The following is a 12,621-nucleotide window of genomic DNA, read 5'->3' as shown; positions in this document are numbered from 1 at the left end:
GGATGGGAAAAAATAATAATAATAATATTAATACTGTGATGATAATACATACATACGGTTTCTCTCTGTCTGGTTTACACACGGCTTTGAATGAGTTTTTCCCAGTTTGTTGATTGTAACAAATAAACTAAAAACAAAAATACATACATACATACATATATATATATATGTATTTATATATATATATATAAAACAGCTAAAAGCATAGACGTCTATTCCCCTTGTAGTTGTTTTAGTTAAAGACAGGAAATAGTGACATCCGGAGTCCTTCAATTCATTCCTAGTTCGATTTAAACTATTATAAAATTGTGTAATTTTTTTTGTTTTGTTTTTTGTTTTTTTAACTTTTCCTGCCTATACACTTTCTCTACTCTGACCCAGAATCCACAGAATTTCATTGACTCACAAACGCGCTCTGAAGTTTAAGGGCCCCCATAAAAGTTTATTGCCTCCTTTTCCACCACACCAGCACCACAGCCAGACTCTGCTTCCTGTTTTGTCAGGGAAAGGAAGACCCACACACACATATACACATACACACAGAGACACACACAGACAGTGGGCTGTGATAAAAGTCCACCACAAGACAACGTGAATGCAAAACTTTGGTTTCCTGCGGCCGCACTCTAACGCGCCACCGTGGTTGGGGGCCATATGGTCAATTTATGACGTGGCCCTGCTCTTTAATCCTGCCGTCATTACAGTGTAGTTAAAACAACATCGTCTGCTCGTATACAGAGAACATAAAACCACAGCCCAGGCTCTGTGTCTGTGTCTGTCTGTGTCTGTGTCTGTGTTCAGCAGCAGCAGCAGCAGCGCTGCTGCCTGTGACGCACTCTAGCCCAAGGTTATGAGCTAATTCCCGCCTCTCTATAACACTGCTTAAGAGAAAATAAAAATAATCAACTCACCTCTCAAACTAATTGCTTCCTATTCAACTTCCTCTCACGAGCACCGGTCAGCGCTGCGTCCACTTTCCCTGCGCTCTGTTAAAGGGCCCTATAAGCTATACGTGGACGACGCATTGAATTCCCCCCTTTTTCTATGTCTTTCTTTAAGGGTATTTTAAAGTTTACAAGGTTACATATGCCAATTGCCCCGAGCTGGGCCTGTGAATGGTGCATAGGAAGCACGTGGTGTCATTTAAGTGGGTTTTATGGCCTGGAAGAGCTGACAAACCTTCGATATATACACATCATATATAATCTTAACTGTCCGGAATCGCAGCTGCCGGCTTGCCCTTATCTGAGGAAGAAAGGGCTTTGTGGCAGTGAGGACGCACTACCTTTCACCGGACTGTGGTGGAGAGCAGTGAAGGAGTCAGAGCTGCTGCTGCTGCTGCTGCTGCTGCTGCTGCAGTAAGTTGCCTTTATAACTTTGCCTTCAGGGCCTGCGACTATTTCACCGTGACTGTAATATTGTTTAAATTTATATTACTATGACTCTGGGGTTGCATGGTTGTAAAAAAAAAACGATTAACTGCGGATTTAACGATAATATCGTTGCTTGAATGCGTTTTTTAATCTGTAATAATTACTGAATATTTTAGTGGAAGAGAAAATTTTGAATCTTTGCACATAAGGCGTGTGAGACGCAGTCACAGGTTGTCGCCACACTTGTGTTTTCACGCACCGTCATCGTGATGTTTGCAGCACATTCAAATGGTCGTTTGTACATTTTAAAGCTTAATGTTTCATTTTCAAACACGGATTTTTTTTTAATATTATATCTATCGTGCTTCCTGTTGTGGAGAGTAAAATAAAATGAAAATAATTGAAGTAAAAATGAAGAGGAAAAAAAATAATTTAAGATTATAAAAAAGAACATGTTCCTCATTTACCACACCCTCTCTCTCTCTCTCTCTCTCTCTCTCTCTCTGTTCTCTTCACCGATCGTCTCTCTATCTCCTCTCTTCACATTTGAATTTAAATTTTTATTATTTTTTATTTTTAAATCCCCAGTCCAGTGCAGTGACTGGGATTTATTTGGAGACGATGTAACTGTGTCGAAAATATGATTGTGTTTTATTTTATGTCTGATGGTTAAAAAAAACAACAAAGATTATGTGCATCAATTAAAGTGTATTTAATACACAAAGAGTTTTTCTTCATGTCGTTATTGTTTCATGTTGACACAGTGTTTGTGTTTGCTGTCGTGACTGTTGACTGTCTGTTGTTTTGAGGTCAGGTCTGTGGTCCAGTCTGATCAGAAGCTGAAATATACCTTAAATTTGGCACAAAAAAAATGTAAATTAAATAAATGCAAAAAATGTACAAACAAAAATATCTGATTATTATCAGTGCTGGCTTTTTCTGGTTGTTGTTATTGCTGGGATTTCTTTTTTTTTTTTTTTTTTTGTATTCCATTATAATCCACCTGTCCTCTGTTTCTAAACGCTTCACTGCAGCAGTGACATCAATGCAAACACAAATTACAGTTAAAATATTTTCACATAGTTTAAAAATTGGCTGCCAGTCTGTGTGACCCTGATGGAGTGGAATTAACTGGGCTGCAATTGTTTTCATGCAACATCAGACTCAGGATTTTTTTTTTTTTTTTACATTCTTTCATTTTCTAAAATCAACTCTTAATCCAGATCGTGACTCTCCACACTCCAGGGTCCGGTGTTTATGCACCGCTGCTCCTTCCTGTGTGCGTCACTGTCTGTCGTGCGTCACTGCTAGTTTACATGTGTGCATTTTACCATTTCTGTTAGGCTTACACTGATTATTCACAGTTCACATCACGCAGTGTTTGGTCTGTTTCTGTTTGCTTAGATCCGTTATACACCTCCGATAGAGGGCACTGTGTAACACGCAGCTGTGTGGGTGATGCACAAGCTTGGGGGGTTGAGGAGGAGGGGGGGCATTGTGTTCCTCCCATGGCCTTAATATTTCTTCTTAATCTTAATTTTATTTATTTGATTCTAATTGTTTCTGGGAGCTGGTGTTGTCAGTGGAAGAAATTCCCACGAAATCAAGATCAAGAAATTGTTTTTTTGTTCCTTGGTTTCCAGGCTAAGTGGCTTCATTTGGCGTCTTAATTTGTTTTGAATGAATTCAATCCAATGTTACTGTAACACATGTTACAGTAACATTGGGTTTCTGCTGTGAACGGTGTCAGAAACGACTGTAGAAAGAGAGTAAAAAGCCTCGACATCCGCTTCCACCGCCACGTTCTGTGCTGGTATCCCTTTCTCTGACCTGTGGCGCTGACACCGTCATCATTCAACCCGCAGAGGTCATTTCCGGGTGAGCGCAGACTTCCCTTTGTCTGAGCCACAAATAAGAACCATAACAGGCCATTACAAGGTTTTATTATTTTTTTCAAATTCAGCCAGAATTGATCTAATTTACGATGTGAAAAGACAAAGTCATTCTGTGGTTTCTTTTTTCTTTCTTTCTTTCTTTAGACTCAGAGCTCGAACCATAATTCAGACCAATCCCAGGTGTTTGTGTTCTTAGAACATGTTCCTACAGAAAGAGGCCCAAATGGTTGGAAATATCGTTTCAGTCGCTGAGAATGAACAGTCTTTAATTTCTGCTCTCGGCTCCAGTGCTGCAGCAGAGCGGACACGTCGGTGATTATTTTTGGGACAGTGTCTCCTAAAATTGTAGGAGACAGCGGAGGTCAGAGGGACAGACAGAAACAGGAGGAAATATCGACACAAAATATTAAATTAAACCAGATCGACTACTGTAAATGTGACACGAATAAATGCGTTTAATTCGATGTATTCGCAGGACTTCGGTTCTCGTTAAATTCACGATTTTTTTCGGTTTATTGAATTTTCTAATAATTTCATTTAAATTCATTATTTTATTTTATTTATTTAGTTTTCCGCGTTGTTATAATTTGCCTTTTTCATATAGATGTATGTTGCGTTTGGTGGTGTAGGTTTATTTATAAAATCAAATAGAAAATATAACATAAAATGTCCCATCATAAAATAGACCTTTTTTTTGGACCTTTTTAATATAATCATCGCATTTTCTTTTCTTCTTCTTTTCTTTATTTTCCAGACGGTTCTCCGGGCTCACTGTTCATGGTTCGGGTCGTGGATTCATCAGTAAGTGTCCACTTCCGCATGTCCACTTAAAAACCTATGACTCGAGCGTGAGTTGAAAAAAGAAAACCCCAAACATCTGCGTGGACATCACAGATGTAGGTGAAAATAACAATGTTGAATTGACGAGGAGCACAGAGTTAGATATGGATGTAATTCTAACAGAAATTGTTCAATAATTAAAACCAAGAGCCCAGCTGAGGCTCTCTGCAGTCTCTGGGTCCAGTTAACTCACGGAGCCGAGTCCGAGCCAGAGCCGCAGCTTTGACTCTAATGAAGCACAATCGCTGTTAATGAACTGCAAACCCAGCAATGGTTTCTGTGGGACATCCAGCCTCTGCTGCTGCTGCTGCTGCTGCTGCTGCTGCTGCTGCTGCTGCTGCTGCTTTTAGAGGGCATTCACTGTCTGCACTTCATTAAAACTTTTTTGTTTTTTTCCTTGTTTGTATTTTTAACTGGACCATCCAGCCTCTAACATCACTGCACCTGGGGAGAGTGGAAATGTAGAAGGCTATTAGGTTAAGGGTTTGATTAAAAGCGCATCTTAAGCGGTTTCATCAGGGAGAGGAATAATGCTGCTCCGTCAGATGCTGCTGCTGCTGCTGCTCCAAATTAAAAACAGCCGTGCATGGACAGAGCCACCGCCTCCACGTAGTTTGCTACAGATTTATTCTGTTTACATATACGTACATGTGTGAACACGCTTGTACCGCTGTTATTTTGCGTGGGGTTAAAAAGGAGGAGGAGGAGGTGAGGGTGAGGGTGTGTGTGTGTGTGTGTGTGTGGAGGGGGGGGGGTGCTTTTACCGATTTCTCAAAATGAACAAATGAAACATCAAATTAGTTCGCCTGAGGGCCTCATTTTTTGTACTTGTGCATTATAACTAGTTATTGAACTAGGTGCATGATCTGAAAGCCATTTGTGGGCAGAAAGAATTCATCGCTGCCTCTCCATCAATAATCCTTGGCAGTGAACTATTGGAGGCAGTCAAACGCGCGGGGTGAAACGCGGGTCAGGCTGTCTAAGTAATATTAAAATGCATGCAGCCAGAACGCGTGGGGCGAGAGGGAGTGTGCGGTGCGTGCGCACGGCTCCGTGCACAGGCAAACATGCTGTACTCAGATCAGCCTACAGTTGATGACAAACACGCACGGATGGACACGCACGGCCCTCCTGGTTCGGGTTCAGTTCGGGCTCTGTGTCTCCGCTGCGCCTCTGTGGTTCGGGCTCGCTGTTGTTGTGGAATTAGAGAAGTCTGTTCACTGCAGCAGCAGCAGCAGCAGCAGCAGCAGCAGCAGCAGCAGACATATGCAGATTGAGATGTGTGTGGACAGTGTGTGAAGTGGCTGCCTGCTCCTCCACTGTAATCAATTCCATTGATTCACTATCTGAGCATGTTTGCTGTTTTTAATAACCCCCTGGAACAGGTCACATGTCTGATATTGCATTTTTCATCCGAGGCTTTTCTCATTAGCCTCCAGAGTGGCAGGAAGAAAGGTTACGGAGCGGTCAGTATGGTAATAGCGAGCAGAAGAAATGGTGGGGAACAATGGAAACTGATTTTTCATCTCTGCTGTCACGCCGTCCCTTTGTGTCCGCGATGTTTGTGAGAGCATATTCATATAGGAGCCACGTCAAAGGCTGGAGGTTGAATGTGGAGAAAAGAGACGCTGTTGTCCTCTGCACACGACGTGCGTGTCTGCGGGTGCGTGTGCACGAAGTTGTTTCAAGAAATTTTCACTCATTTTCAGTTTTATTTTTTTACTACTTTTATAGTCAAAGTTGTTCACTCATTTTCAGTTTTTGTTTTTTTTTTACTACTTTTATAGTCAAAGTTCTGCCAAGTTAGTTTGCAGAACTTAAATGGATATAATTGTGCTCAGATAATACATTTGTAGTATATATAATATATAAAGTCCATTCAGGTCGTCAGCAAGAGTTCTGTTGGTTTGTGTGCAGTGATGTCTGTGAAAACAACTTCTACCACTGGACACGTGACTTTGTGTTTGTTCAATAGTCCCTGAAACCTGGTTCTGATGAGGAATACCGTTACTTCTGAGGATCTGGGTCAGTTAGGATGGAGGTGTGATTGTGTGAACTTGTCTTTTGATTTTTGGTGGGGTTTTTTTTTTCAATGTTCTCTTACTTCCACTGGTCATAATGGAGTTCTGACTTTATTTGTTAGTCGATCGATCAACTGAGTTAGTAGTAGGAACTCTCTGTGGTGAGAATTAAAAATAAAAATTCCTGTACAAGTACCTTAAAGTTACTGCAAGTTAGAGCTGGATATGAGAAGTACACAGAAAGTAATCCCAGTCAGATTACATCAAAAAAATACTTCATTCACGTGTAACCTGCACAGTTAGCATCTACACTTATTTAATGTGACTAGTCTTCAGTGGATGGCAGTGGAGTTCCGGGCCCTGGATAGACCACCAACTACCGTAGTTGTCTATATGTACCCTGTAGAACCGAATTTGTGTGACGTCAAAACAATCGCAAATACGTCTCTACAGGAATACATGGACAACTGAAATGCCACGACAACAACAAGGGCCGACTCTCTCTCTCTCTCTCTCTCTCTCTCTCTCTCCCTCTCTCTCCCTCTCTCACCCTGCCTGCTGCATTTACACAGCCAAACGTCTGTGTTCAGTGTAAATATACACTAGATACACACCAGGAGAAATATAATCCCATCTTGACAGAATACATGCATAATCCAGCGTGTTGGTGGGCCACGGGGAGGAGACCCACGTGTGCACTCGGCGGCTTCTTCTGTCTCACTCCCTGTAAAACACGTTAGGAACCAGGGGTCGTTTAAAAGTGACTGATTTACGGCTTTTATTGCTCTATAAAACGCCTTTAACATCTTCGCTAGAGGTAATAGAAATGTCGTGCGCGTTCTGTACAAACAGCACGACCGGAAATATGCATTTCACCTGTGTCTTTGTTTTGGTTTTGGTTTTAATTTTAAATTATGGCTTTGGGCAATTAAAAACGGAAACTCCGCCTTTAACCTGCAGACGCGGTTCGGTGCGGACGATTATTATCGTTATATTTCCTGATGTGCAGAGATGTTGAGTCCCAGCACAGCTGAAGAGAGAGGCTGAATGTAGACACGGTGGTTGTGGCCCATCTCTGCTGCAGCCATCACGGAGTTAAACCCTACTCTTTGACTCGCAGGATAAAAATGACGAGCCCGCAGCTCATGACAGGTTTATACAACAGAGCCGTGTCAGATTACAGTGTGACACTGGAGCTGGGCCTCTGCCAGCGTTAGCATGTAGCATGTGGAGGCTGACTCTCCAGATGGCTGCTTCTGTTTGGAGTACAGATGCACAGGCTGTTGTAAACAACTGTAAATAACCATTAACATTTTTTTCTTCTTTTGCTCAGTTGTCAGAGGTCAGGTAAGAACCATTCGTCATGTACTTTTGTTTTGCCTGAAACTAAGTTTATCTTAAAGGTAATTTGCAGCATTGTTTGCAGCTTAAAGTTTAAAAGTTTTCTCTAAAAAATCTTGATGGCGTTCAAGAATTCCTGCAGCAGGGTTGACATGTTTTGCATTCTTCACCCGGTGCCTCCGTGCAGAAGTCTTCGTTTAAAAAGCAGCCTAACTTGATTGTGACACACAGAGACAGCCGTGCAGCTGCAGCTGCAGCTAATGTTTAGCTGCTCCCTGGTATGTGACACCATGATGGCGCTGCTCTGTCACACCACAGTGGTGCTGTTCTGTGGATGTGGTCTGGTGCTGTCACTACTTTGGCTCATCGCTCTGGTCTGGTGTTTGATTCCCGCTGCTTTGGTTCAGTGACATCAGATGTAGCCTCTCTCAGCTCAGCTGTGTTGTTGTTTCTTCCTGCACGTTCACCACTGTGTTGTTGGCAGAGTCACAGAGCTGTAATAGTTTGATCTGTCTGCAGGATGGATGGCTCAGATCTGCACTCCATTCAGCCTTCAAACCCAATATGTTTTCTGTACAATTTTGGGAACGCTGTGTTTTCTTCACTCTTTTCCTTTGAACCCTTTTTATTGTGCAATAAAACTGCAACATGCAATTAATGTCAAGGTTTTTGAATCATGTTTTTAGCCAAAGTTAAGGAGAAAAATTCTGAATATTTTTAGCCACCACTGTTTGCTAACAAGCACCTGTTCAGTTTGTAGACGTCGTCAGATTTATCTTCTGTACAGCACAGCATTATGAGAAGTCGAATCTTCTCTGGGTTTTTTTTTTATTTACCGTTGTTTCACCATCATGAATCTTCTCTGGGGTTTTTTATTTACCGTTGTTTCACCATCAGAACATAAAACAAGACGAATCAATGTTGAATTAATGGTACGAGTCTTTAATGGAGGCAGACTGACTTTACTGTCCACCTTTCTGTGACATAACAGATTAACCTCTCAGAAAAAAGTACTTCATATTTACACTCACGTGTGTATATATATATATGTATATATATATATATATGTATATATATATATATTTGGAGTTAGTAAGTTAATGAATCAACCAGACGAATCGACTTTTGCATATTTGATAAGAGGTTTTTATTCAGACACACCGACCCCCCCTCCCTGTCCACCTTTCTCTGACGTAATAAATCACCGGCTCTGTCTTGGAGAACTCCTCCACACCTTCACCACAGCCCGGACATTTGGTCACAACAAACCTGCAGAGTGGAAATGCACGTGGAAACGGCAGTGCATGAATGGACTTTAATGTGTTTCACACACACACAGCCGACGGAGCTGCAGGTACAGACGGACGCCGCCTTCATTAATTTAGCAGATAACCTTTATATAAAGCGGCTGCAGACTTATACTAAATGATTGGTCTGCTATTGTTACACCTTATCCTTGGCGAATCACCTATTGTCCCTGTGAATAATTGAGACTAGCGGATCTTGCCTGTTTTATTTTTCCCTTGGTCAGCAACTAGCTACTAGTTTTGTCCCCAAGATCAATTGCTGTGGTAACACAACTAGAGAGAGAGAGAGAGAGAGAGAGTGGGGGTGTGTGAGAGAGAGAGAGAGGAAGAGAGATACTGTGCGTTTGTGTTGGGGAGAGAGAGAAAAAGAGACGAGAGAGAGAGAGAGAGAGCGAGAGAGAGAGAGAGAGAATGAGTGAAATGTACCAACAATGGCGACTGTAGGTATGCTAAACACCTCTGGTTCCTTATCCGGGAACTACCTCTGCCTCTGCCATTGGGCCAGTGAGTCACGTGGTAAAAGTAACTTTACAGGGCTGCTCGCAAGTAGGAGGGCTTTATGGAGCAGAAAAACGACAAAGCTAGAAAAATTATTTTCCACTCCAGAAATTAATGATCATGAGCTCGTATTTGATGGAGTCTAACTACATTGATCCGAAATTTCCTCCATGCGAGGAATATTCGCAAAATAGCTACATCCCTGAGCATAGTCCAGAATATTACAGCCGCGCGAGGGACTCGGGCTACCAGCATCACCACCAGGAGTTATACCCTCCGCGGGCGAGCTACCAAGAGCGCCAATATAACTGTGCAAGCATCCCCGAACCTGACACGCCACGGGGACATGGAATACCCCACTCTGCGCACCTGCTGACAGGAAAAGGGCAACCAGCTTCATGTGAAACCCCACAGTTGTCCATGTCCCCCGCCACCCCACCGGCCGCAACCTCCGCCTGCAACCAAGCCACCCCGGAGCATCCAAACAGCACAGCCTCCTCCAAGCAGCCGGTGGTGTACCCGTGGATGAAGAAAATTCACGTCAGCACTGGTAGGAAACTTGTGTGTTTATGTTCCCCGCACTCCTCATGCTCCTCTCTCTACTCCCTTTTTCCCTCCCTTTATCAGCCCCTCTGACTCCCATCTCGTTGCCAGCCCCTGTTTCGATAGCAGGGAAGCCTTTGAAATGGCACAATTGAGGCGGATTTACGACTCGGCGTTGGTAATTACACCCACCATAAATTTTATAGCCGAGGTATACTCAGGGCAGCCGTATCACCATGTGGCTTCTGCTGTTATGTATTGTGAGATAGATAGAGAGGGGGAGAGAGTGAGAGAGGGGAAGAAGAAAGGAATAAGAAGAAGAAGAAGGGGAAAAAATCTGAGCTTTGTAATCTTACATTAATAATTTAGCTGATAGTTGGATGAGAGTGTCCTCTCATTACGCGCAGATTTCCTCAACTTCCCATTTAAATTTCCAAGCTCCAAGAGCCAAACATTCCCATCCAATAAATCTTTTCCAGCCATATCTCAGGCCATTCTTGTTTACCCCTCCTCTCAGCTGCCTTCTCTGTCTCCCTTTTTCCCCTGCACTTCTCCTCTTTCCAGTGAACTCTGGTTACAATGGGACGGAGCCCAAGCGGTCTAGGACAGCATACACCCGCCAGCAGGTCTTAGAATTGGAGAAGGAATTCCACTATAACCGCTATTTGACGCGGCGGAGGCGCATCGAGATCGCCCACACCCTGGTTCTATCCGAGCGACAGATAAAAATCTGGTTTCAGAACCGCAGGATGAAATGGAAAAAGGATCACAGGCTGCCGAACACCAAAGTCAGATCCTCCACCTCGTCCTCCGGGTCCAACACAAGCTCAGCAGCCGGGGCTGTCGCCGCTTCCTCGGCCACTAACACTGGGGCCCCCGACGAACTGAGCGGAGCACAGCATGGCGAGGATATTACCAGGTTATAAACCCAGCAACCACCACTGTGGTTAGGAAAAAAAAAAAAAAAAGAACTGCTTATTTATAGAACAATTATATATTTTGTTTTGGTAGCTATCGTGCGGTTTCCTTTAAGTCCAAAGTTATATAAAATGCATGTTATATAGCATGGATTACTGCGACGACCGATGGATTATTTTTACGTGACACAGGGTTTAATTTATTTGAAGTACGACTGAAATGTTTTTTATTAAAAAAAAATGTTTTGAATGAAGGAGAAAAAAAAGTAGAAAAAATATACATTTTATCACAAAAAAAATGTTATTGTGGGCCATTCTTTTTGCCCTGCTGCCCAAGGTGAAATGCACAATCTATTTATTTCAAGCAACACTGGAAGGAAATCAATATAATAATAGTTATTTTTGGTATAAAAAAATGGCTGGAACACACCATTGATCTTGAACTTGTATGTTTAGGATAAGAATGTGTGAAATTACCTCGTGTATTTCAGAGACAGGAATTTTTTTTTTTTTTTTTTTGGTTTACACTTTAGTTCTGTGGTGTTGATGTTGTGTTATAGACCGTTAACGAGCAGATTATTGTGAAATGCAATAAACGGAGTTATTAGTGTTCTTGTGCTAATCATATTGGTCAATAAAAAAACAGTGAGTGTCTACTAGTTTTATACACGTTTGGTCGAGCTTCATTTGGAGGCAAAGATGAGGATCTCAGACCTTTGTTTGGCTGCGATGGAGCGAGAAATCCAGGAAAAGTGTACAGAATATTTGGACAATATTTTAGGAGCTGGAGGGAAAAAAACAGACATCACTGTGGTTTCAAACTGTGTTTATTAAAAATTCTTGCAGCAGCTCATTTTGAATTAGCAATGTGTACAGGAATTGTTTGTTTGTGTGTGTGTGTGTGTGTGGGCGTGCGCGAAAAAAAGTGTGTGTTTTCATGAGAAAACCATACAGTGAAAGCCTCACTCATCATGGACGTCGAGTTATTTCCCAAATCTGAAATATGTAATAGTTTTCGCTCTGCATTATGTGCAACCTCATCAGTGTGAAGGGCATTCAATTAAAGCTCCTGACGGAGGCCCTCCACTCCACACCCCCACTCCATCCACCCCCCCTCACCCTCCCCCCACCCCACACTGCAGCTTCCTCCGGCCTGACTTGAACACAAAGCTGCATGCGATATTATTGATTTTAGAGGACATTTGCAATGTGTTAGAGATCATAGGTTGATGTGAAAAAATATTCTTATTCTTCATTTTGTAACCTATTAAACGTAGTTGCCCTGTTTTTTCTATAATCCAGTGTGCCATGCCACTGAGTTTTCAATTGTAAAAAATTCAAAAATAATTTAAAAAAAACAGAAATAAATGAATAAAAATAAAGTGTTGAATCGCAGATAGATTGAGTCTAATGGTTGTGGTTGTGGGTGAGGGTGAGGGTGAGGGTGAAGATGGAGATGCGAGGGAACTACTACCAGAGCTGACCTTTATTTAGCCTCTCAGGCTGGTGCCTGTGCAGGGCCGCCACCTCCCTGTCTGTGAGAAAGCACGGCTCGTGTTTTCTTCTTGTGTTCACTGTTGGACTTTTGCTTGTGTAAACACTTTTTCTTACGTGCACCACACACACACACACACACACCCTCCTTCCCCCTATGTGAGCTGTTTTGCCTCCAGAGTGTGCAGCAGCAGCAGCAGCAGCAGCAGCAGCAGCAGCAGCAGCAGCAGCAGTAGCTGTAGTAGTAATGAACGGTTGAGTAGAGTTTTCAAAAAACAGCGCTTGAACTCATCTCCCTGCGACGTCATCGTCCGTTTCTCGTCTGGTACCGGAACCAGCAACAGCTCAACCGCAGGACTTTGTTTTTTCTTCTTCTTCTTGTTCTTCTGCTA

General features: G+C 42.5%; 1 protein-coding gene across 1 annotated transcript; it reads left to right on the top strand.

The window, feature by feature from the left end:
- The first annotated feature begins 8,358 nt into the window (after positions 1 to 8,358).
- hoxc4a (homeobox C4a) lies at positions 8,359 to 11,842 on the top strand. Its single transcript, XM_008318908.3, has 2 exons — positions 8,359 to 9,825; positions 10,383 to 11,842. Exons 1-2 carry the CDS (start codon positions 9,390 to 9,392, stop codon positions 10,742 to 10,744), a joined length of 798 nt encoding a protein of 265 aa, XP_008317130.1. The 5' UTR covers positions 8,359 to 9,389; the 3' UTR covers positions 10,745 to 11,842.
- Positions 11,843 to 12,621: the final 779 nt, after the last annotated feature.

The sequence above is a fragment of the Cynoglossus semilaevis genome, chromosome 10 (assembly GCF_000523025.1).
Source record: "Cynoglossus semilaevis isolate Cse_v1.0 chromosome 10, Cse_v1.0, whole genome shotgun sequence".
NCBI classification, from domain to species: Eukaryota; Metazoa; Chordata; class Actinopteri; order Pleuronectiformes; family Cynoglossidae; genus Cynoglossus; species Cynoglossus semilaevis.
The sequence above is the reverse complement of the archived record's forward strand: the minus strand, read 5'-3'. Positions and strand labels throughout refer to the sequence as shown.

Bases quoted from the DNA above. Each gene is read 5' to 3' on its own strand.
- hoxc4a (XM_008318908.3), top strand. From the start codon at position 9,390: ATGATCATGAGCTCGTATTTGATGGAGTCTAACTACATTGATCCGAAA. The intron at 9,826-10,382 runs GTAGGAAACTTG...TCCTCTTTCCAG, and splicing joins GAAAATTCACGTCAGCACTG to TGAACTCTGGTTACAATGGG.